Source organism: Brachypodium distachyon, chromosome 2 (assembly GCF_000005505.3).
Source record: "Brachypodium distachyon strain Bd21 chromosome 2, Brachypodium_distachyon_v3.0, whole genome shotgun sequence".
NCBI lineage: Eukaryota > Viridiplantae > Streptophyta > Magnoliopsida > Poales > Poaceae > Brachypodium > Brachypodium distachyon.
Window position 1 is genome coordinate 13,020,617 of NC_016132.3, and position 24,310 is coordinate 13,044,926.

The window sequence follows — 24,310 nt, forward strand, 5'->3', positions numbered from 1 at the left end:
TGAGGTAATATCAACACAAGGCCATATGTCATACCTCATATTTTCCCCATTGAGGTTTTCAAAGGAAGTATACAATGCATATTGATGTCATATTTCTTAATTTTCCCCACAGGGGTTTTTGAAGGAAATATACAAGACATAAATATTGTTCTCTAAACTCATGGGGTTTTCCCTTACTTAAGGTTTTTCTCATATGAGTTATCATGGAGATAATGACCATTATATGTCGTAACATTTTCTCCTTATTTTAGGAGTTTTAGTAACATATCATACACGATTCTCCTCATATTTTTCCCACAGGGTTTTTGGAAAAAAAATTATTCAAGATGATCGCGAGGACAAATATAGATTAGGGGGAGTGTTAGAATTATATTTAGCACATGTTAAATATGTAGGAATCCATGCTTAATGAGTTTTGTTTGCTGTGTAGGACTTGATTTGTGACTGCTAAATGGGATGCGGTTAAAAATCCAAAGAGTTTTGACTTTTGAGAGGTTCTGGCAGGGATAGAAAAGATGAACTTCCAGCCAGGGCCGTATACTGCCAGGTGCGGAGTGCGCAGTTGTTCAGGGCCTCCAAAACTTAAGGGCCTCCAAATCTAAACTTAATGTTAATCAGCTATTTTAATTAGCAGCATATCTAGGCCTATTAAACGGAAAGATGAGAAGCCCGTGACAAGAAGGGGAGGAACGAGGCCAAAGGTCGTGAGTTCCCATCCAGTCAATGATCTCCATCGATCTTTTCCCTAAAAAAAGTTATCAGAAGCTCTTAGGTGCAGATACTCCTCTCGTTCCTGATGCAGTTTCGTTTATTCTAAAAAATAATATATGATGAAAAAATATAATTCAGTCGAAGTATACACTGATTGTGCAACATCTTACGTTTCACACCAATTTTAGGATGACGTCTTACATTTTGCACTGATTTTAGGGCCACATCTTACGTTTCGCACCAGGGTCTCGAATTCCTAGAGACGGCCCTGCTTCCAGCAGTCAAGCCCCGGCCTTTTCAGTGAAATCAAGCACCACTAGTTTGTCAGATCCACAAAAAGGGATCGACCAGAACAAAAAACAATTTGGGGGAGGTTCGACGAGCCCTAACTTGACTTCTTCACGAATATATGTATACATTGTATATGTTTGCCGTAAAGTAGCTCACGCTATAAATGCATGAGGATTACACCGCTGTTGACAACCGATGGTTTTACATACGCGAAACAGGTAGTAAAAGATGATGAACAACCTCATTTAATCTGGACCGTTTACCGACTGATTCACTTCACCTCCTTCGATAACTTATTCTATATCATGGACCGAGTATAGAGCGCTAAATACAGCTCATTGTTGTGTCTCAGGCTCTCATCTCATATGAGATAGAGATATTTCTTTCAACTTGTGATGAAGGCCGACACTTCCTGTCAGCCTATTTAACTGTACATTACTGGCCATAACAGGGTTTTGGAGAAATTGAATAAAGAAAAGGATATACTCACAACGATTACACTAAACAATTGTTGATCAAAAGACCAAAAAGAGCGAAACAGTAATAACTTGTTATTCTAAAATGCACTTCCAAACTTGTCAAATACACTATGATGCAAAACAAATCCAGCAATCTTTGTGCTCGTGAAGCCGCATTATTGTTCCTCGCCAGCTAGATCCATCTTTGCCTCTTCTGGAGTTGCCTCCAATACTTGTTTCTTATAGTGAATCAATTTCTTGGTAAGCCCCGGTAAACCCTAGAAAATCATTGATCCTTTTCGATCTTCGCTTGGAGCGCCTGCATGTCGAATTAAGCGGCGAAATGAGATCACTAACAAATCATAGAATGCAAGAAAATTGAGCGAATGGTTGAGGTAATAATAATACGTACCACACGGAGTCATTGGGCCTAGGTTTAACTTGCACAGCGAGTTGCTGGAGCAGGCGTATGTTTTGAAGGCATTCCTTTGGATATTCCGCCGCTCTGTGTCGGCCAGCAGATCGAACAGCTCTTCTCTCTTGTCGCTGATCTGCCTGTACGCGTTGATCTTCCCGTCGTTTCGAGTCCCTGCAGCAGCAGCAGGTTTTGCACTAGGATGCTGCGACAGATCGAACAAGAAGAAAATTAGCTCATGGTACCAAGCACAGGGCCATAAGAAAATTAAGAGCACTGCAATTCCCTTCACAATTACTCGATATAGACTAGCAACAGATCCATGGATGTAACTCCACTATATAGCTCTTATAATTAAACATCTAAAGAGATTAAGATTAAGCCTTGCTGTTCATATTCGCCGAAGAGGTACATGCCATATCCCCAAATCAAATCAAGCTTATTCATGGCCAAATTACGACTTGCTACGAAACTAGTAGGAGCTAGCTTGGCTAGTCTGGTCAATCCTGGAGAAGGGTTCAACTAGGAAGCACAGCAACCGACAAGATTAAGATTTGATTTTCGCGGCAACGATTTGCTTACCTCGACTTTGGCGCCGTTGGGCCGGTGGGAATCACGGGTGGGGATAGTCTGGCGACAAGGGGCCTCAGGGCCGCCGCTGTGGACGAGCCTCCTCGGAAGGCCCAGGCCCAGGCCCTCTTGCGTCCGCTGGAGCAGGCAGCCCTCGAGCCTCCTCGCCGAGTTCCGAAGCGCCGCCGCCGGTCGCCGATATCTGTCTCTGCCTCTGTCTCGATCTCTGGCGTCGCCTGTGCAGCTGTGCTGGTTCGTGTTAGGGATTTGACTGGGAAAGCAAGGGGCGTACAGCACAGGCAAATTTATAACTGACCCTTGGCGGCGCTTGCCTTGTGTGCCTCCCGACTCCGGCTCCGGCTCCGATCGTTGTACAGCTTCTTGCTCCGGCTCCGTGTCCCGCTCGGAATCGTCTTAGGGTTCCTTCCTTCTCTTCCCCACTCGCTCGTCTTCCGCCATGTCTCTCTCTAACACCCACTAGGCAGCCCATTTTCTTCCTCAACTTAGGCCCAGCTTAGTAGGACTACTTGTTCATTTCACCTGTATTTATTTTCAAAAAAGTATTTCCTTCGAAATATTTCGCAAGTCATATCACGTACTCCCTCAGTTCCTAAATACTTGAACTAAAACAGCGACAAATATTTAGGAACGGAGGAGTAACTGGTAGACACAACTTGCTTGTAGGTGTAAACCATCAAAATTCATGTTACGACTACAAATACTTCAATAGCATCATATCATTGAGCCTTGCAACAGCGGAAAGCTGATGATATACATACACTGCATAATGTTATCTAGCCCCACCCACCCCAGCCCATCTCATCTAGTGCAGTCTCGTCAGCTCTTCCACCCTCTTGGACAGATTCTCCACAGAGACACCCATCCCCTTGGACACCTCTTCCATCTTGCTCCTGTTGAGGTCCAGGAACGACTCAATCAGGTCGCCGTCCAGGAAGTTGCGGGCCTCCGCCGTCTTCTTCTCGTTGTGGAACGACCGCCACTGATCGTGGCTCAGGCTACCGACGCCCTTTATGAACTTCCCCAGAATCGACTGGAGCTTCTCGAGGAACACGTACTGGTCATGTGGGAGGGAGGCGATGATGCCAATGACCCCATTTATTGTGCCGAAGATGACCGTGGGGATCTGGCCCATCTCCGTGTCTGGAAGGCGCATCACAAGAGAACCGTGACGGAATCTGTTCACAAACTCGCCAAGATGGTACTCCCCGACAACCTCGAGCCTACCCCTCTCTTCATCTGTGGCCGCATCGCTGTTCTTGCGCACAGTGAAAAGGTTATAGCTATTCTCTGCACCAACATAAATGTCATCATCAATCATCTCAACTGCAGTCATCCAATTTGCGTTGTAATCCCTAGCAAGCTCTTCGATTGCACTCTCCTCATGCTGCTCAAAAGAAGAAACAAAAAAAATAGTAGTTATTGACCTGACAAACTATAAAGTGTTATGTTCATTAGATGTCAAATATCAAGTAAACAGCTAAAGCTTTTACCTTGTACACAAGCAAGGATATTGATTTCATCAGGTCTCCGACTACAATGAAATCACCACGGGTTTGGGTAAACAGGGCCAGTATGTGACCATGATGGCCACACTCAGATTGCAGCTCGTGCGAACCATCCTCGCGTGTCATCCACTTATATAACTGAATCTTTTGGTTGATAGCGGCCAACAATTTTCCATTGAATGCATTGAGCGAATAGACAGCTCCTTTGGTTTCTTTCTCTACAATTAATTGCAGTCTTCCATCTTCAACTGCAAATACAAGAATCCGGCCCTACACCAAGATGCATATGCGCGTAAATACGATGTGCCAAAAGGATATTATCACCGAGACAGAAGTTACAAAAGGTAGTAAACTGAACACATGCTAACAAAAAAATCATTAAGTTCACATCAAGATCTTTCTCATCATTACCTTTGTTGGTTCATTCTCCTCAGGTAAAACATAAGCTGTACCCACACAGTAATAGAAGTTATTATCATCCGAGAATGAGCAGCTAATCATGGAGCAACCACATTCATATTGATCAAGAGGATGTGTAGACAGAAACTCAAAGGTTTGATGATCCAAAAGACGAATGAAGTGTGCCTCGCTTTCCTCCATACTGTTCGGGTTGTACTTGAAACTGCAGAACGCTAATGTCCTGGATTGTTCCTGGTGGCAAATGCGTCGTGCTTGTTCATTCAAGGGGATCGTGCGGATATGAAGCTTCTGGATATCGTCAATAGTTCCAATAGAAAGTTCACCTTCTTTAGCAATTGCAAGGCTGTGATATGCACAAAAAAGAGTAACTTAGAAGCATATTTAAGACAATATGCAAAAGGACCATAAATGAAGCCCGTCCGACCAAGAAGAACAAAATGAAATCATGCATCAATTAGCATATTAAGAAGACACTGATAGGTCACCGGCCATTTGTTTATAATTTTGTATGGTGTAATATCTAAGAGAACTAATGCATTGAATGTTAGTAAATAACATTAGCATGTTCACATTTAGAAAAGAAGGGGGCTACTTGACAAAAGTCAAAAGTATCAATCATATGAGAAAATTAGATGAGAATGAATAGCACCATTGTGTTCAGTATGGGATTCGTTAGGTTTCCTTTGCATTGTAAACAAGTCTGATAGAAAGTCTACTAAACACAGATATAGAAAGTATTGAACCAAATAAGCAAGTCATTCTGAGAGAGATAAGAGACCTGTCAGGAAAAGCGGCTGTATTAAAAGGGCACATATGATTAACTTCTTTCAAATTGACATTGCTATACAGAAGCTTCTTATTGCTGCTGTAGATAACCGTCGGTCTATCAGATGAGGCAAACACGTGGGTTGTACCCTTTGATGAGAATGTACGAAGGCTAATTGGTTGGGTACCAAGAGAAACCTTCTTTTTGTCAGTTAGTTCCCCTGTACTCACATTTAACAGAAAACTGAACAGGTGACCATCTCCAAGGGCACAAAGCAAATAAGAAACCTGGAAAGCAAAGCAACAACCATAAGCCACTTACAAATTACAATAGCTATATCGTTCTACGAAAAGTGAGGTCATGAACATACCCCTTCCAGGGTGCATAGCAGAACAGACCGAGGTACTATTTCTCCACCTAAATTTTCCTTCCTGATTAATTCAAGGTCTGGAAGTGATAATAGGCTAACACTTATATCAGTCCACATCCCAATAGCAGCCAGAGAACTATACTGTGGATTCTCCCCGATTGGGTTCAAATCAACACAAGAGATTTCATGTTCTAGCTGTGCATGTTTTACTTCAACCAGCTTAGCATCCCTAATCTCTAGGTAAACAAGGTGGCCACCACCGGTTGCCAACAGGACCTGCAAAGCAATAGTATTTTAAATTACTGTGGAAAGGTAAGTATCAATGTGAATTTAAATTCATGTGTACACTGGCATGCATCTATATTTCGACTAATTTATATCTAAGATTGCCAGGTGTCACTTTAGACAAGAAACAATAGGGTGAAATGACACTCCGGGCCATTATTTTGTAGGTAATACATAAAAACGTGTCTCGCTGCATACATTTATAACACAGTTAATTACAGAGATTCGGAGTTTCAAAGTCAAGAAACAACGTTAACAGCAAAATGGGTATGGCGGTATATAAAATTAGAAGTACAATATGAAGACAAGAATTGAGAGGCATAAGCACAATATAAACAACAGACCATCAGATAATCTCCTATCTTGCATTCTTACTTTGCTTGCGATTCCTGTCTCTAAACCTCTTCTGGGTGTATTTTGGTCAATATGTAGTTGTTGACTCTGCTTGCATGTATGTGTAATGATGAGGAATTAAAGTACAGCAAAGTTATATTCTCTCACACTCATGTTCCCTAGGCTGGTCATCATTGGCAATAGCTCATCTCATAGGAACAGGAAAATATTTGCGACAAAGAGAAAAGGGGGATCATGTGAAGATCCTCACCTGACTGGCATTAGCTGATGCAACATTGACTGAAAATCCATCTGGTGCATTCCAATGATCCACTAGCTCCCGAGAAGCGCAACTGACTAACCGAACAGAATTAGCAGTGACCTGCCATTGAAAACAGTTAAGATATTGATAATATTTTCTTTAAACAGAACTCATACAACATAGTCATGCACCCATTTAAAATGCCAAAAAGAAACCTGAAACATACAACGTGCCAAAAAATATCGCTTAAATAGATTAAAATCTCACTCAGGATGCATCCATTTCCATCTACTGTTTCGTTCAACTCCTCTAACCAACAAAATATTACTTTTACTGGGAATGGGATCCTCCAGTTATGTCCTATCAAGCAACGAAAACAAACCAAACGGTTCATAAGAAAAGTACCTGTATAAGTAGATCACTGATAGCATTTTGGCAAAACAAAGTCTGGATTTGTGCATCAAAGCCTTCTATCTCAGTTTCTTCTAATTCATCTTCCATGTTCATAGCCAAGAATCGTGTCTCGCTTATAAAGCTCACCACCAGGAATGTGTCATATGGATCATTGAAGGAAGATTTCAATGACCATAATCCCTTGATGCCTTGCAGCTCTACTGAAGCCTAATTACACAAGGGAATATATATACATCTCAACTTTCTAGAGTATAAAATTGGTGAGGTTGGACTACTAACAATTTCCTAGCAAGAAAATGATTACTCTTAATTCAATACCTGCTCATTAATTCCTATACCATTGCGAACAACCCGAATGGAACCATCTTTAAATGCTCCTGAACAAGTGACCACCTGACCTTGCCCCTGCCTATCAAGGTCCACCACACAGAAGTCCACAATGGGCCCAAGATTCACATACCGTTCAAGGACTTCAACAAATGAACCAGTTGCATCAGCTTGAAGATTAAGCTTTACCAGCTGTCAAAACCAATGAATATCTTAGTGCGAACTCAAGTCTTAAATAACAACACTAAGGATGAATGGAACTTTTATTTTCCAGTAAGTGCACACATGTTATCGCGCATGCATGCATGCTTCTGTGCGGGTGCAATGCCTTGTTTGTTGTTACTGTTTTTGCTTCTTTTTTGGTGGGTGGGGGTGAGAGTAGCCTGACTTCAAGCAATTTACCATAAGCACAAGTACAAGGCACTAATGGAGATGTAATATTAATAAGGCACCAAAATAGACGCAATTTGCTATATCAAGCATGGACTAGGAACAAACAGCAGCAGTAGGTCATAACACAATCTAGTGATCTACTACTGACCCACCTGTGAATCACCAAATCGAGAGCCAACATAGACAACACCATTATCAAGATATGATATTGACGATGCAACTGAAGTCTCTCCCAAGTGCTCAATTTTCAAACCAGTTACCCTGAGAAGGTAACGAATACATGAAAACACAAATATTGTAAGTACAAGATCAAGATTAGTTTAGTTCCAAAATAGTGCAGAGGCTGGTACCTTTCTCGTTCTTGGGTAAGGACAAGTAAATGCAAAATGCCCGTATTATCCCCAAGTAAATAACGGGAACCATCTGGATCAACCCGTCCATAAGCTCTAATGATTGACTGAGCAAGAAGTGAAAGATTGAGGGCAAATAATTACAGGTTCATGTATTTGGCACAACACGAATCGAGAATCCAAGAAATATGAAGAGAAGTATTACTTGTTTGATCGGTATAGCTTTAAATGTAGAATTAGCATTGCAGTAAACTATGGTCTCCTCGCCAATAATTATAACACCACCAAGTGGAGCTGGTACAGGTATTAAAAGACCAGCCCCATTGTCTAAATTATTCTGTGACCAAGGACCCTCAACAAAGTCTTTGTCCTTCAGTGCAACTTCATATGTCTTAACATGCCTTGCATCTTTGTTATCCTGACACATAAAAAGGAAAAATGCAAATCATCAAGATCTGTTGCGATTACACAATTGGTCAAATCAATCGTAACAGAATTGCAAATGGAGGAAATCGAACGGAAGAAGGTTGGGCAGGGCACCAGTAAAGAGAAGGTGAATTCACCGGTCAGTCAATGTTCAAAATATAAGGCACAGCTTGATGCTAAAAATTAAAACCAGTCCAAAAGTTCTAGAGGGATAACTTCAAGATTCTACAATATGTACCAAAAACATGAAGAGTGTGTTATATTTCTTTTCATTTGTTGCACAAGACAACTAAGTGATAGCCCCAGAATCCCAGTAGGCAATAGCCATGTTGACATGTTAATCAAAATTAGATAATTGTTCTCAAGACTCAACCCTAGGACATACACGAGTAGCCTATTATATACCATGTATACAACAGACTACACTTTAAAAACTAAACAAATAAAAAACAAAGATTGAAGGTGTAAACTGACACATAGTATCTGCTCAACTCTATGTAAATATAGGAAGCGGAATTCATCATTAGACTAGTACTTTATGTAGTTCGACACTTTGGCCTGATGGATTTAGACTTTGATAGTAGAAACAATGTAAAGAAAACTGAAGTTTGAGCAAACCTGGTAGAGGACAACTATCGTAGGTCTGAGACAGCCATACAGGAACTTGATGTCCAATACTTGAAGCTCTTCTAGTCTGACATATGTTAATCAGGTCAAATATTTTAACAAAGAACATCCTAGTGAAACATTGACTCTATCATGAACTTCTACTTAGGGGTGGGCATAAAAACCGAGGACCGAAAACCGAAACCAAATAGACTGAGACCAAAACCGAAAAGACCGTTTAGATATTTGGGTAGAAAAATTAATAGACCGAATTTTATTCTAGTAATTAGGGTATCAATTCACAAAAGACCGAAAGACCGAATAGGACCCAACTTTGTAAAAACCACCTCATTTTCCTCACACAATCTAGGCGCCAACTACTCCGCATGCAGAAATCATGGCACAAGAGAGGCAATTGACGGTTTCACTTTCCTAATCTCCAGTGCCCACGTTAATATGAAAATTATGTGAGAAATATATGTGAAATGTTGCTAAATTTTGGAACTATCACCTATCTTTGTAAAGTTCGGTCATGACCGAACTAAAGACCGAAACTTCGGGTAACTAAAATTTCAGGTAGCAAAGTTCCTCAGTAAAGTCCGGGTATTATATTTTAGAGACCGAATCGACAAAAGACCAAAATTGCAAGACCGAACTTCCGGTCATGACCGAATGCCCACCCCTAGTAACGATATCACAGGAATAATAAGCACACAAAATATCGGCACGACTTCTGAGCTGCCATCAGAAATGTAGGACTTCCTTTTGACTAACAAGAATGTAAACTAAAAATAATAAAACAATGCCAATCATTTTACGCACTTTTTTCTATATCAATAGCAGGTCAAGCAACAAAAATATAAAATAAAGAAATCAGAACAAGTATGTTATGCCTCTAATAAAAGACAAACAAAATCCCATAAGAATTCCTCTCACTGAGCAACCTGTCTAAAGCATGCACGTATGCTCCAATAATTCTAGTTACAGATCACAGTGCCACATAAATATCTGAACTAAATCATTAAATAGCAAAAGTATTCAGTTAGTCATTGCCATATTGTTACCTGATATTGAAAGCTTCCTTCAGCTGCCCTTTGTTATCAAATGGTATAACCTGCCAAACAAGGATTCCATTAAGGCATAAAAATATAGTGGTGGAGATGCGGAAGTACAGCTTGATTAAGGACAAATGACTAAGATTCATGAAGAACAGGGTACCAAGTAGCAGACGGTGGGCTTACCTTAAATAATCCGTCATAGAGGTGAAGGCCAATAAGTCTACAGTCAGGGTCGATGATCCCAATCTGCATTATAAAAAGATCAACAAGTAGTATTATCATTCCAGTTTAAAGTTGAAGAGGCAAATAGAGTGCATCTTTCTCTCTCTAGTGCATACGTCACAATATAAATTGAATATGCAAAATGGAAAGCTCAGATTAGGAGCAACATAATATCAGTTCACAAGCCAAAAGAGGAGTTTGAAATGTTGACGGCTGTGGTACCTGTCCATTGTCCGTAGGGCGGCCAATGCGATCAGAGACATCTCCCACGGATCTACATAATACAAAATAAATTATAATTCAATATGAAAATAATGCTAATAAAACTTGGAAGTATAACAGATTGACAAACCGATAATGTACAGTCATTCGATGACCAGCACACTATGTGGCACCAAGGTCATCAAGAGGCCCAGGTGAAGCAGAAAGAAAAAGGCAAGGGTAATGAAAGGAAAAAAGATAGGTATCCTCCACTGAACCTATGTGTACTATTCTACTCTCTCAGGTAGGAAACAGCTTCTGGCAGTCATAACGAGCAGCAGCTAAGTTTAGCTTTCTGTCTTTCTCTCCCCATCGATCTGCCTCTCTCTAGCACTCTTGTAAGTTCTAACAGGCAACCACCTAACCCATCTACATGATAGAACCCACCTTAACCATATTCCCGAGTCCCGTCTAGCACACCTAGTCAGCGTCCATCTGGTGGCCTCCTAACGGCTAGCTCTTATTAGAACACTCCTCTCTAGGCACAGTAGTCAATCATGGGAACCTCCCTGGCCTGCCTGGATGGAAAGGTGCCAACTTGGTGGCATTGTGTAGGACTAGGGACGGACAAAATTGCATGACAGTCAAAGGGATATTTGGCTATCCAATTCAATGGCCCTAAATGCCAATATTATGTCATAGACACACACCAATTTCTGCAGTTGCATTGCAAAATAAAACTAGGAGCATAAAGAGTCCAAACCTAGTGATAAGCTCTGATTTTTCTGCATCCCACTGCAGGACACAGAACTTGTATCTTTCCGTGGCAATGAAAAGGAAGTCCTGAGCCTCAGTCTGCAGGGAAGAAACAAACAGATAGAAAATTATTCAACAGAAATACTGCATGAATAAAAATGCAACATATGAAGGAATAGGACATCAACTCACAGGCGGCCGGAAGAGCTCGATCGTTGCGATTCTTCCATATATAGGTACATCTAGCAAAGGCTGCAAGCCAAACAAGCGTTATGGTCTTATAGCAACATATTATCATGGAAATAAATAGGTCATTAAGCACAACCAGCATCCACAATGGCATCAATCACTAACCTGAATTCCCTGTGGAGTAAGCAAGTGGATCTCGATGCGAGTGCATTTCCTGAAAGTTTGGTAAACAACGAGAGTTTAGCAAGAGGATTTCACATGTATCCAACACAGAAAAAACACTGGAATCCAGTGGAACTGCAACCAATGAAACAGTTCCCCAAACTCATGTGGCATACTTCAACGAATGAACACAACAATCACGGGCATCCGCACACTAGGTTTGTTCCAATTTCCCTTTTATCAGGCTATGCACACTGAGAGAGCAAACACATGAGCCTAGGTGGGTGCCATTATAGATTTCGGCTCAACAAAGTAGACCTGGAGAACACCACAGCGCACGCATGCATCCTAGCCGGGAGCAAACCCTAGGCTGCCCCCCCCCCCCCCCCCCCGCCCTCTGCAGGAACGACCAAGAAGGCAAGGGCAGCAGAGGAAGCCGGCCACACGGGCAGAGAAACACGCGGAGCCGGACGGACGGGCGGCGGGGAGCTAAACCCTAATGAAAAAAATTGAAGGGTGGGGGGAGAGAGATTTGCGCCTACGCGACGATGAGGTTGAGCTGGGTGTTGCTGGTGAAGTTGCCGACGCAGGAGTGGCTGACGCTGGTGGGCTTGTGCGCCGTGACGACGTAGTTCCACGTGCTCATCTCCGCCGCCGCCGCTGGAGGAGAAGGGTTCTAGTTCTAGGCTCCGGAAGGGAAGGGAAGCGGAGAGCGGTAGCGAGAGAAGAGAAGCGGTCTGCTTTTCCTTTCCTTCCAGGCCTGTTTAGACATTATCTGGGCCGGGCCTTGTTTCTGGGCCGGCACGGTGATGTCTACCATGGGCCGTATGGACCTAGCGAAACTGGGCTGCACGGTTCGCTCAAAAAAAAATAAACTGGGCTGCACGGGGTATGTAATGCTATAAAAAATGCCAAAAATAGAAGAAGAAAAAAACATGAATTCAGCTTCAGACCTCACAGATACAACGATCAGTGCAAGTTCAACCTGTTCAGAATATGCAGATGCCCCAACTACAGCTGTTTTCTCTACAACAATCCAACCAACTGTTTGCAACAACTTCTTCGACGCAGGGACAACAACCTTTGTCTGGTGACAAAAATCCACCTCCTCCTATTGTTGTCCAAGAACAAGGCAGTAAACCACAGGGTGGACACCAACCAGCTAATCAAAAGAACAATACACACCAAGGTGGGAGATTAGGCAAGCAGAAAGTTGCAGAAGGAGATCGCATTCAACCTCTGGATCATAGACATAAGGATCTAATTTGTTACAACCCTGGTGGACCAGGGCACTATGTTGGTAATTGTATTAAACCAAAAATCTGTTTCATGTGCAACAACTCTGGCCATCATATGGATTATTGTCCAGTGTGGGGCAAAGAAATTCCAATGGCCTAGTTTGTGGGCAGTGCTAATGGTGGCTTAGGATTTTTTCCATATAAGCATTGATGAAAAGGAATCCAACAAATGGCTGAACATGAAGAATTGTGGTATTATTGTTGTTATTCATGGAGAAATTTCTGAAAGTGGGCTGGTTGCTAAAATGGCAGAAACTTGGAATGCTTCTTGGTCATGGCAAGTGAGAAAACTTGAAGAGACAAGTTTCGTTGTAAGATTTCCACCTTCCAAACAGGTGAGTGACTTGGTAGGTCTACCTTCCATCAACCTCACTGAGGGGCCTGATACTGATAGAGTAACTATTAAAATCCTTCCTTGGGATGGTGATCTTCCAGACCTTGGTGAACTTACTGAAGTTTGGGTACAGCTTGAAGGGATCCCACCTAGATGGTGTACCTAGAAGGTGATTGCCCAAGTTTCCAAATGTTTTGGTCTACTCCTTGATGTGGACTGGAATGGGATTTTTACATCTCTATATAAATCTGTGAGAGTGAAACTTGCAGTCAGGAACCCAACAAAGATTCCACCTGAAAGACTGGTGGTCATTAGAAAAAAGTTTTATCTTCTGAAGATTACTGTGGAATGGGATGGTGTGGACATAGACAAGATCATGGGGCTTGATGACAGAGATTATGTAGGAGATGATGAATATGAAGATGACAATTTGATGGATGAGGAGATCCAAGATCTGGAAAAAAAGAGAGGCACACCAAAATCAGGAAAAGCAACACACTCCAAAACCTCCTGTAGAGGGATCTCAATCAGCTCCTCCTAGAGCTGCCAACCTGAACAGTTTCCAAGTTTTAGATTGTGCAAGTCTGATTGACTCAGAGGATGAAGAGACTCCTGCTATGGCCCCAAATTTGGAGGTCAGCAAGGATTCAACTGATTCCCTGCTGAAGACTTTGGATTCCTCTCTTTCAGTTGGATTTGGAAGTGCTGTTGATACTCACATACCACCACAATCCTCACCACAGCACACTTCTTCTGATATATCTGGGATAATGGCAACCTCCACTATGATGGTGCGAGATACTGCAAATGTTGAGACAGAGGTTCTCATCTCTGAGAAGGAGTTCCCTACACCTGCTGAAACTAAAAAGAGAAACACCAAAAAGCATAAGTGGGGACCAGTGGACAGACTTAAACAAGATGGGAGATCAATTCTCAGCAGGGCTCAAGACATTATTTCTCAGAAGAACCTGGAAAAACCAACAAACAAAGATAAATTTAAACATTCTTTTGCCACTATTTGCAATTCTACTTTAGCTTCTACTGCTAAAGATATCAATGTCTGTCTAGGCCCTACACCTGTAGCTATTCATAGACAAATTGATCATCTGAAACTTATTGAACAACATAGACTTCAGAATTTGGCCAATGATGAACCTAAAATTTTCCTACCTACAGAGATTGATATTACTCTAGATGATATCTTAGAACATCAAGTTTCTAATTGCAACGAGCCTCAATTTAATTATGATTCTCCCCCTAGTGAGTATGAACATGAACATGAGCAGGATGATGGTGCACATGTTTCATACAAACTTAGGAAAGATAGGAGCTACAAGTCTAAGAAACCACATAATAATTTTGATGTTGCAGTTTCTTATTTGGAATGTTAGAGGTCTGAATGACCCCACTAAGGTTAGAAAAGTCTCTGAACTTATTAAAGTTCATCATTCTGCAATCATTGCTCTGTCTGAAACTAAGAAAGTGGACTTTAGTCCCTCTTTCTTACAGAATTTTGCAATTTTGGAAATTTCAGCTGGCACTGCCTTTCGGTAGTAGGGACAACGGGTGGTATACTACTAGGTGTTGATCTGGACATCTTTGATATTACTTGCTGGAACTCTGGAACCTTTTATGTTTCATGTGATATTAGAACTAAAATATATCACTTTTGCTGGAAATTTGTGCCTGTCTATGGCCCTGCTTATGATGAGCTAAAACAAGCATTTATAGATGAACTTATTTCCCTTTGTGCCTCTTCTTCCATACCCATCTTAGTGGTGGGGGGGGGGGGATTTAATCTTATTAGGCAAGCAATTGAGAAAAGTTCCAGAAACATTACCCAATCTTGGGCTGATAAGTTCAACGATTGGGTGAATGCAGCTGTCTTGATGGAAATAAAAACTGCCAACAGGCAATATACTTGGTCTAATAACTAGGATTCCCCAATCATGGCAGCCCTAGACAAGGTTTTTGTTTCTACTTGTTGGGAAGCTCGTTTTCCCTCCTCTTTCCTTTCTGCTCTAGCTCGAATTGGAAGTGATCATACTCCTTTGTTGCTGGACTGTGGTGACTCTGGACCTCACACTACAAAAATCTTTAGATTTGAGAAGTGGTGGCTTGAAATTGAAGGTTGCATTGACCTAATTATACATAACTGGAACCAGCCTTGTCCATGTCATAAAGCAATTGACGTTTGGCAGTTTAAGATCAGAAGACTGAGAAAATTCCTAAAAGGATGGAGCATTAATATTGAAGCTGAGCAGAAAAAACATAAGAAAACCTTAATAGCTGAATATGACTGCTTAGATATTTTATCGGAATCTCAAGCTCTTCTCCCTGAGGAGAAGGAAAGAATAAAGGCCATTAGGTATGAATTAGATAAGATTTGGAAGATGGAAGAAATCAAAGCTAGACAGAGAGCTAGAGAAAGAGATATACTCGAAGGTGACAAAAACACTTCTTATTTTCATGCTATAGCAAATCAGAGGAGGATGAAGAAAAAAATAATTTCCCTAGAAGGACCAGCTGGGGTGGTCCATGACACTCCTTCCATGCTGCAGATTGCTGTAGACTTCTACAAAACCTTGTTTGGCAAAGAGGAGAGACTAGATATCAATCTTGATGACGATTTATGGGGATCGGGGGACCTAGTCACTATAGCAGAGAACAACCTCCTTGATCAACCCTTCTCTGAAGAAGAGGTCAAGGCAGCTGTGTTCTCCTCCTATGCTGATGGGGCCCCTGGGCCAGATGGCTTCCCTTTCCTATTTTACCAGAAGTTTTGGGGGACCATAAAATCTGATCTTCTGAATTTATTCAAAGATTTTGATGAAAATATTGCTGACCTTACAGATTAAATTTTGCTATGCTAACTCTAATTCCTAAAGAACTAGATGCCACTTCCCTTAAGAAGTATAGACCAATTGCTCTTACTAACTGTAGCTTCAAGATCTTTGCTAAAGCTTGCACTATTAAAATGGGTTGTTGCGCTGATAGACTAATTTCTATTAATCAAATTGCTTTTATTAAAGGTAGATATATCTTGGATAGTGTTGTCACAGCCCATGAAATTATTCATGAGATTTACCAGAAAAAAGATAAAGGAATTTTACTCAAATAAGATTATGAGAAAGCGTATGACAGAGTGGACTCGGGTTTTTTGAACCAGATGCTCTCACAAAGAGGCTTTAGCCTGAACTGGAGAATTAAAATCCAATCACTAATTCTTGGGGGCTCTGTAGGTATCAGACTAAATGATGCTGAGAGTAATTATTTTGTTACTGGAAAAGGTTTGAGACAGGGGGACCCTCTATCCCCTCTCCTCTTTAATCTAGCTGCGGATGTCTTCACCAGGATGCTTCAAAAAGCTGCTGAACACTCCTTTATCTCTGGCTCACTTCCTGGTTTCTGCCCTGGAGGAATAATCAGTCTGCAATATGCAATAAGAGAAATGGGGTTGTTAATATGTTTACTGCTGCACTAACTTGGTCCATTTGGAAATATCAAAATGATTTACACTTTCGCCGACATGTTTGGTTGAATATTCAGGTCCTATGGAGGAAGTTGCTGCACTTGCTAAAGTGTTGGCAACCATTATGCCCGAAACGAGATATTCTGCTCTGGGACAGATGCCTGCTACTACTGGTTTGGTTGAATATTCAGGTCCTATGGAGGAAGTTGCTGCACTTGCTAAAGTGTTGGCAACCATTATGCCCGAAACGAGATATTCTGCTCTGGGACAGATGCCTGCTACTACTGGATACCAAATCAACAGAGGTTCCCCGGCTGCGCTGATCAAGAAACGCTGAACTTCCGCTGCCAGGGACTCCAATCCTGCTGGAAGCTAAATCTTCAAGGCAGCTCTTCTAAACTGGTCACACGCTGGAGAGGCAGCCCCGGAAAGAGCTCTGATAAACTGTTTCCTGTAGACTGTAGTTTACTGTCTTTTTGATGTGTTTTCGTCTGAATTTCGACTCAATAGAGCTCGCTGATGATCTTAGCACGCTGGTGCTTGTAATGGGGAGCTTAAACTGTTTGAATGCTGTTTCGTTTCGTATGAAATGAAACTGGGCGTAAAGCCTTTTATCTAAAAAAAACATGAATTTCCTACGTGCCTTCCGAAAAGCAGCAAAAGAAAACGGGTACGCAGAACAAACAGGAATAGACATGCAGATTTTGTTTCGTACAATAAAAGACTCCATATAGAACAATAAGGAAACGGAGAATGAAGAATAGACTGGCACAATGCCCGTGCGTTGCAACGGAACAACAAAATAAAATGATACTACATTCGAAGACATGCAGTGAAATTATTCTTTCCACTCTTTGGTCTTTTTTGACGACCACCAAACAACATAAGACCCTTACATTACATGCTCAATTCATATACTTTGTCATATAAAATTGGTCAAAGTTTGAAAGCGTTGACTGCACGCATAAATATGTGCCTTATATCTTGTAAAGGAATTTGAGAACGAACATTGTGGTGTTATTCAGAGTAAATATTTTACATGGTCCTTACATAAAGAAAATGAAAAAAACAGTCTTGCTAAATAAAGAGTGAAGCAGTGAATAAAGAATCTTTAATTTGTGTAAAGGTGCAAATACACAAGGGAAAAACATCCTGCAACAAAAAGAAGCGACGAGAAACTGAAGGGTGGCAGCCCCGCTGCTTCTTCAGGTGGTTGGTTAGATGGAGAAGACACTGTAATTTCACATTTCCAAACATGAGGTTCAAACTGGATCATACCTTGTTTGTTTCCTACGAGTCTGCCAGCGAGCCTACATGATTCCAGTTTCTGACATAGACAACGAGGTGGAAAGCGCAGAGTTAATTTGGCAGCTCCATTGTATGTGAACCACAGAGGAGACAACATAACTTCATGGCGAGAGGCCCTGAATTGGTATTGCACGGCCAGCAGATGATTGAACAAATAGTTGCATACCTTCAGGTAATGATTTCGGTGTCCATCCTTGAATTCAGGAGCTCATTTCCATCAATAATTTGCAAGGTTCACCGCACCAGTTAGCTCTTCAGAACATCAATTCTGCTAGCATGCCATTTCCAGTTCTAAAGATCTTCCATATGCAACTTCCAACAATACCGTTTGATATATAGATTTCCTTACCTCTTCATAAATCTGCTAAATTAGGAAAATGTAACACATCAAAAATCTTTTTGAGAGAATTTTATTATATGTAAAGTGGCAGCCAGCAGTGTGCTACTCCTTGCCTCGCAAGCAGCCTTGAGAATTTTATTAAGCACGTTACATAGGAAGGACGTATTGGGTATCAAGAGCAACAGAAGAACATGGAGTAGAAAGATGGAGCCGTGTTTTTAGATCTCACCTTGTAATCTCCTCAGTGATGCGCCAGGGCTTGTAAGAGCATACGTTCACACGTGATGAAACGGACATGGAGCTGGGCCGGCAGCTGCACGAAGAAGATGCCAACGGCATCGAGGCTGAAGAAAATGCCAGATTGAAGTAAATAAAATCTCGAAAACTTGCCCCATAACAAAGAGGGGGTAATTTGACCCATGATAAAATCCAGGAAATTTGCCTTCTTAAAATCAGAAAGTAAATATTGATGAATCAACACTAATTGTCAACTTTTGGTCCTGCATTTGCCCCATTAACAAGCAACTTTAACAATATGCAAAGATGAATAAAAACCAGACTGAGAGCAGTTCAGAGTAAATCTATTTTGTAAGTTCGAGTTGAGATCATTTATAGCTACAGAGCAAGAAGATCCAGTAAAACTTGACTACTGCTATCTTTCGGTCATCGCCAAATTAAGCCCTTCCAAAATCCAAACAAGTCCGCTGCAAGCCAATTTGAGCCATAAGATGCACAACAAAACAATTGTTCTGCACCATCCAGCCTATGCACATAGTGAAGTTAATTCGAGACAGATAAAGAATTCTTTGTATCGTAGCGATTTATCTTTCTAAATGCTAAGGGCTTTGATAAACCAAATCATCTACTCCATATTAATGACATCTTCATCTTGACCCTTTGCCATCACAATCTATTTTAACGGGGTAAAGTCATTGTTGCCTCATAACATGTAGCATTAAAAATGAATCAGGTGTAACATAAGGATATGATTTTTTTTGTATTTGGTACTACGATACAAATAAGATACTGTACTATAATATGTTCTCTGACTGATATATGTGTGTATCTGTGTGTCATCCGTCATGAAGCTTCAGGTGAAACAAAGATTGAGTTCTGACATAACAGAACAAGTGATTCCAAGCTAAATGCGTAATTTGGCATAGTTGTTACCTTAGAATCATGATGCAGATCAAGAAAGCAGGTGATCCAGCTTTTGGCATCTCGAGCTGTTACAAATACGCCACCAAAATGTGCCGCGTCAGATGAAGACCTGACCAGCTACCATCTGTCAATCAGAGCTTGCCTATTTATTTCAAATACAATGAAAATCTTCCAGTTTGGCTATTTATTTCACTTAGAGGTAAAATCTTCCACGAAAAAGAAGTAATATCCTATTTATTTGTGATATTCTGTTCGGTAATTAGTAATAGGAAATGTAATGAAAGTAATTTGAGCCCATTGCAGATTCTTTAATTAATTTGTGAAAACACCAAGCAAGAAAAAAAAGATTCAGCTTTCACCTGCCCGATGTCCCCCGCCGCCGGCTCCCGGAGCTTCTCTGCGGCGTCCCATCCGCACTCGGCGTCGCTGGAGGCGAGGACGACGTGGAGGCCATGGAGAGCGAGTTCGCGGGCGATCTCCCGGCCGATGCCGCAGCTGTCTCCCGTCGCCACCGCCACGACGCGTGCCGGCGCCGGAACCAGGCCGTCTCACCTCCGCCCAGGGAGGGTTTAGGCTCACCTGGGCGAGGACCTGCTGCGGGCGCGGCAAGCTGACGCTCTGGAAGAAGGCGACGGCCTCCTGGGGTCCTGGCCGCTGATGCGGCCTTCCTGGTTCGCATCCGCGCGGGGAAGGTAGGCCTTCGTCCCTGCCATCGGTGGGATCGGGCCTGAGACCGCGCGGGCGGGGGCGGCGCGTTGTGAGGAGTCTGGTGGCGGCGGCGGCGCATTAGGTTTTCGCCGATCCAGCGGGTGGTGCTTGGGGAAGGGGCGGCGGCCGGTGAGGGATAGCTAGATCCGCGAGTTGCCTCCTTTGCGCGGAGTGTCTGCCAGGCGCGGCGCGTCTGTGGGCAGGGGAGGTTAGAGGCGAGGAGAAAAAGAAAAAAACGCTTCGAGGGTAAGGCGCTGCGTGCGGGGAGGGTGCGTCGGACGGAAACGTACGTACCAAACTCGAAATCAAGTAGCAGTAAAGATATGGACGGACGATGACGCAGGGGAAGCGGTCCGCCGTGGCAACGCAAGCACGGCCACGTGGCTCGCACGGGGCTCCACGTGGTTTCCGGCGCTGCGGGTTCGCGTGACCTGGCAAAAACCAACAGCGGACAGGGAAAGGCGGAAAGCGAGGGCGGATTCTTCTTCTATACAATAACAACAATAAGAAATCAATGGACGCGAATAAATTAGAATAAAGATCCTAGGAATAAATAAACGATTGTTTGAAAAGCGGGAATGAATAAATAAGAAAGGGGGGAAAACAAAAACCGGAAGCAGTATCGCGGGGCGCCCACGGGAAAGGAGGAAACACAGCTAGAGCAGAGCGGCTTCCTTCTTCTTCCTCCCTGTCCGCGCCCCCGGTTTTGGGCTTCCTTCCTCGTCTTCTTCTCCCTCCTCAAATACGTACGTACATGGATGCCGGGGCCTCGTTCATACCATCCCCCGATTCGAACCCGACCCTCGCCGCCGCCGTCCGCCGCCAGCGCGACCCGAGATCCGCCGCCAGCCGGTGAGTCGAGTCTTCAGCCCCTACCCGCTGCTCTTGCTCCTCATCCCTAGGAGGTCCCCGCGGCGGTTATATATGCCGGTGGCGCAGGTGGGAGGAGGAGGAGGAGGGGGCAGGGTGGCGCCGGACGCGTCCTCCGCCGCCAGGAAGACCCGCCGCCGGCACCGGAGGTCCGCCTCCGCCGCCGCCACCGCGACGGCCGCCGCGGCCGCGCTCGTCGACGCGGCGCCGCCGGATCCGATGCAGCGGCTCTTCGACACCAGCAGGGACGTCTTCTCGGCCTCCTCCCCCGGCTTCGTCCCGCCGCCCGACGCCGTCGCCCGCCTCGCCGGCCTCCTCAGTACGTCCCCACTGCCAATCCGCCATCCCTATGGAGTATTATTATATCTCCCCATCGCTGCCCATACCATACGCGAAATTTTCTCGAGTCCTATCCTAGGTTGTTGTTGTTGTTGTTGTTGTTTGTCGTCGTCGTCCACCGTGACTGAGATTGCAGCCTGAAACTTCCGTGCTCTTGACTCGATTTCGAGAAACAAAACGTGCTGGACTGGATGGATGGATCATGGCATGGGGATATGCAGATACCGTTTCCTCGTGCTCAGGGATGTACTGGTGCTGACAAGACAACGACGATGGATTAACAAGAGAATCGACAGATCACAAGCAGGAATGAGCTTTGCTCGTTCGGACGGACGTGTCCACGCACGTCGCTGTATACGTTCCTTTCATCCCGTGACTGGCAGGAGTGACTAGTGAGGCGCCCCCCGCCCATTTTTGGCACGGCACAGCGAAGGACTGAGGAGGATTCTCTGGGGGGACTTTTTTTTGCTATGCATGTACCAGCATGTTTTGCCACCCCTGTGCCCATGCCATTGTAGCAGTGCTGCACGAGTGATAAAGTACTAGTAGTATGAGTTCTGCTCAGCTCCTGACAACTGTCACCACCATTGTTACTGCTCTTCGTGTGTTCTTCTCGGTGGTAGTACTACCTGAATAGCAACCACTCTTGTTGTTACTCTCAACATCATCTGAATTTCTTTTTATCGAAGGGCAACATCATGTGAATTTCTACGGCAACCTGTGTGTGTTTTCAGCATTTCTGGAGTTTGTATGTCTCATGTGGATGCAATGTGATACTTGGCCTATTACTCTAGATCCTGAGACGATGCATTTTGTCTGATTGTTATGCTTTTGGATGCAGATGGCTTGAAGCCACATGATGTTGGCATAGACCCCAGTATGTCGTGTTTCAAGCACACCGATTCTGAAGGGCCTCCACCAGTCACATATCTACATTTCTACGATTGCTCCAAGTTCTCGGTAAGCTGACCTTCTTCCACAATTCATGTGCATGCACCAGTGTAATATTTAGTTTTGAAGGATTATGAAACTCCATCGAAGAGCTTGCTAGGCAGTGTCTCTTAGGATATACTTGCTGAAACCTTTGTTTGTGTGCTTTGTGCAGTTTGGTATCTTCTGTCTACCCAAGTCCGCTGTAATTCCCCTCCACAACCATCCTGGGATGACAGTCTTCAGTAAGATGCTCTTTGGTTCCATGCACCTCAAGTCATATGACTGGGCTAGAAGTAACCCAGAAAGTGATACTAGCAGTACACTCACAGCCCCCAATGGTAAGTTTCTAGTTTCGTTTTCAGTTCCTTCTTTTCTCTCTATAAGGTTCCTGTTTAAGGGAAACATGTTGATTACGCTGACCTATCTCTTGTCCGAATTGCAGGGGCTCGTTTAGCAAAGATAAATACAGATGCCGTTTTTGACGCTTCAGCTGAGACCATAGTTCTGTACCCTGAGAATGGAGGGAATTTGCACTGTTTTACGGCGTTAACCCCCTGTGCCGTGCTTGATGTGATGGGACCCCCGTACAACCGCGCCGATGGGAGGGATTGTGCGTACTACGACGAGTCTCCGTACTCGAGTACATCCAGTGAGTTTTCTGATGCAATTTCTTCTGAAATCTTGAATTCTAGTTCTGAAGGTAGTACATGCAGCCTTGCTCTGAAAACGCGAGCCTGAAATTAAACAAAGATTGTTTCTGGATGCTTAATGCTGCGTGCTGAGAAAAAAACGTCTGTCCGATTTCAGGTGAAGATGGGCGGTATTCGTGGCTCAAGGAAATCCCAAGCACTTTTGAAATGAAAGGCGTGCAGATGCCTCGGAGGTTTATCATCTAGAAATGACTGGCTGGGGTGACTTGCACCGGGATGGGATGCCGGCGAGGCGAAACAAGCATTTCTGCTGGAATGCTGCTCTAGCTCGTTGTAGATACAACATTGTAACCGCAAAGGCGACAGGCTGTTGGGAAGATCCCTGCCGTCTGCCTAGGTCAGGCCAGCAAAACACTCTTATGCTTATTCGGCTTCTTTTGTCAGGCTTGAAAACAATCTCTTGTGTTAATCTCATAGCGATCCGATTAGTCCGGATACATACTGCTCGAACAAGGTCTCTGTTTTCGGCACCCATGGTCATTCTTTCTCCTTTTTTTAGCCCTGTAGATGTGTGCATCCTGCAGGCGTCTTCTTACTTTTTTGAGAAAATGACCATGTTCCAAATCCAGAGCTTTTGTTATTTGGTTGGCTGGCTGGCTTGTTAAATTGGATACCCGGCCTGTTGAATTCTGATTGGTCGTGTTCCATGGGCGCATTCTGTTTCTTGAGCATCATCTCTGCACTCCGTGTGCTCTGTACTGTTAACTGTTCGTGGATTGTTATTTTCGTATCCTTTTTGCATCGATAGGATAGCGTAGAAGGTTGTTTGGAAATGGTATATCATCCCCTGTCAGGTCACGTTTTCTCAAACCGCCCCGAAAAGTCAAAACATGAGCTCTTTTTACATGTCACCTTTACTTTTTACCATACATATAAAAAATGCTAAAAAATAAGGCACATAATTTGTGATTGCATGGCGGACGTGGCTTGCAAAGTCCTGCTGGGGATGGTGACGTGATGCCTTACTCTTTGCTACTCTACTCATAGTTGCCTTTGTGGAATTTTATTTGTTATCTGTAGAATTCTTTTCTTGGCGATTCCGCAACAAAGTAGAGACACTCTTAATAGATAGACCGTAGTCTATAGCGTGACGAGGAAAGAGTATCGAAACTTCTCTCGTGCTACGTACAATCTCTTCATGCAAACCAAATAGTACAAAGATCGTTAAATCTATCCGATCGAAAATATCTATCAAACGGCAACTATGTATATGTTAGATACAACGTAAGAGGCAATGCATTGGAAGGCTGTATTTTGACATCCATCATACTTGCATTTTGGAAGTAAAGAAAGAGACATCATACTCTGATTACTGATTAGTAGAAG

The 24,310-nt window shown here is 43.2% G+C and overlaps 2 protein-coding genes and 1 long non-coding RNA gene across 6 annotated transcripts; 1 reads left to right on the forward strand and 2 right to left on the reverse strand.

Moving 5' to 3' along the window:
- Positions 1–2,990: 2,990 nt before the first annotated feature.
- LOC100841631 (DNA damage-binding protein 1) lies at positions 2,991–12,247 on the reverse strand. Its single transcript, XM_003567740.3, has 19 exons — positions 12,054–12,247; positions 11,515–11,563; positions 11,353–11,412; positions 11,168–11,259; positions 10,426–10,477; positions 10,165–10,227; positions 9,988–10,037; positions 8,936–9,011; positions 8,097–8,309; positions 7,892–7,998; positions 7,694–7,802; positions 7,140–7,340; positions 6,813–7,028; positions 6,417–6,527; positions 5,528–5,803; positions 5,170–5,444; positions 4,383–4,734; positions 3,957–4,241; positions 2,991–3,850 (listed from the first exon to the last, which is right to left on the reverse strand). Exons 1-19 carry the CDS (start codon positions 12,155–12,157, stop codon positions 3,269–3,271), a joined length of 3,273 nt encoding a protein of 1,090 aa, XP_003567788.1. The 5' UTR covers positions 12,158–12,247; the 3' UTR covers positions 2,991–3,268.
- Positions 12,248–17,512: 5,265 nt separating this feature from the next.
- LOC100842544 lies at positions 17,513–20,397 on the reverse strand. Of its 3 annotated transcripts, none has more exons than XR_730357.3 (5): positions 19,784–20,397; positions 19,434–19,548; positions 18,493–18,607; positions 18,090–18,287; positions 17,513–17,942 (listed from the first exon to the last, which is right to left on the reverse strand). It is a non-coding gene; the product is annotated as an uncharacterized LOC100842544 (long non-coding RNA). The 3 variants fall into 3 exon arrangements; XR_730356.3 differs by having other exon boundaries at positions 18,090–18,284; positions 19,434–19,533; positions 19,784–20,394; XR_730355.3 differs by having other exon boundaries at positions 18,090–18,284; positions 19,784–20,393.
- Positions 20,398–20,755: 358 nt separating this feature from the next.
- Positions 20,756–23,615, forward strand: LOC100842232 (plant cysteine oxidase 1). 2 transcript variants are annotated; one of them, XM_014899239.2, is made up of 6 exons: positions 20,759–20,984; positions 21,072–21,321; positions 22,183–22,301; positions 22,447–22,612; positions 22,717–22,923; positions 23,082–23,615. In XM_014899239.2, exons 2-6 carry the CDS (start codon positions 21,222–21,224, stop codon positions 23,168–23,170), a joined length of 681 nt encoding a protein of 226 aa, XP_014754725.1. In that variant the 5' UTR covers positions 20,759–20,984; positions 21,072–21,221; the 3' UTR covers positions 23,171–23,615. The 2 variants fall into 2 exon arrangements, with proteins under 2 accessions (XP_003567790.2, XP_014754725.1); XM_003567742.4 differs by having other exon boundaries at positions 20,756–21,321.
- The last annotated feature ends 695 nt before the right edge of the window (positions 23,616–24,310 follow it).

What these genes read in the sequence shown, in the direction of transcription:
- LOC100841631 (XM_003567740.3), bottom strand. Translation starts at nt 12,157, where the DNA reads ATGAGCACGTGGAACTACGTCGTCACGGCGCACAAGCCCACCAGCGTC. An exon ending in TCGAGCTCTTCCGGCCGCCT is followed by an intron (nt 11,260 to 11,352) that starts GTGAGTTGATGT and finishes TCTTCCCTGCAG; the next exon opens with ACTGAGGCTCAGGACTTCCT. An exon ending in CTCGATTTGGTGATTCACAG is followed by an intron (nt 7,341 to 7,693) that starts GTGGGTCAGTAG and finishes TGGTTTTGACAG; the next exon opens with CTGGTAAAGCTTAATCTTCA.
- LOC100842232 (XM_003567742.4), top strand. Translation starts at nt 21,057, where the DNA reads ATGCCGGTGGCGCAGGTGGGAGGAGGAGGAGGAGGGGGCAGGGTGGCG. An exon ending in CCGCCTCGCCGGCCTCCTCA is followed by an intron (nt 21,322 to 22,182) that starts GTACGTCCCCAC and finishes TTTTGGATGCAG; the next exon opens with ATGGCTTGAAGCCACATGAT. An exon ending in TCCGTACTCGAGTACATCCA is followed by an intron (nt 22,924 to 23,081) that starts GTGAGTTTTCTG and finishes GTCCGATTTCAG; the next exon opens with GTGAAGATGGGCGGTATTCG.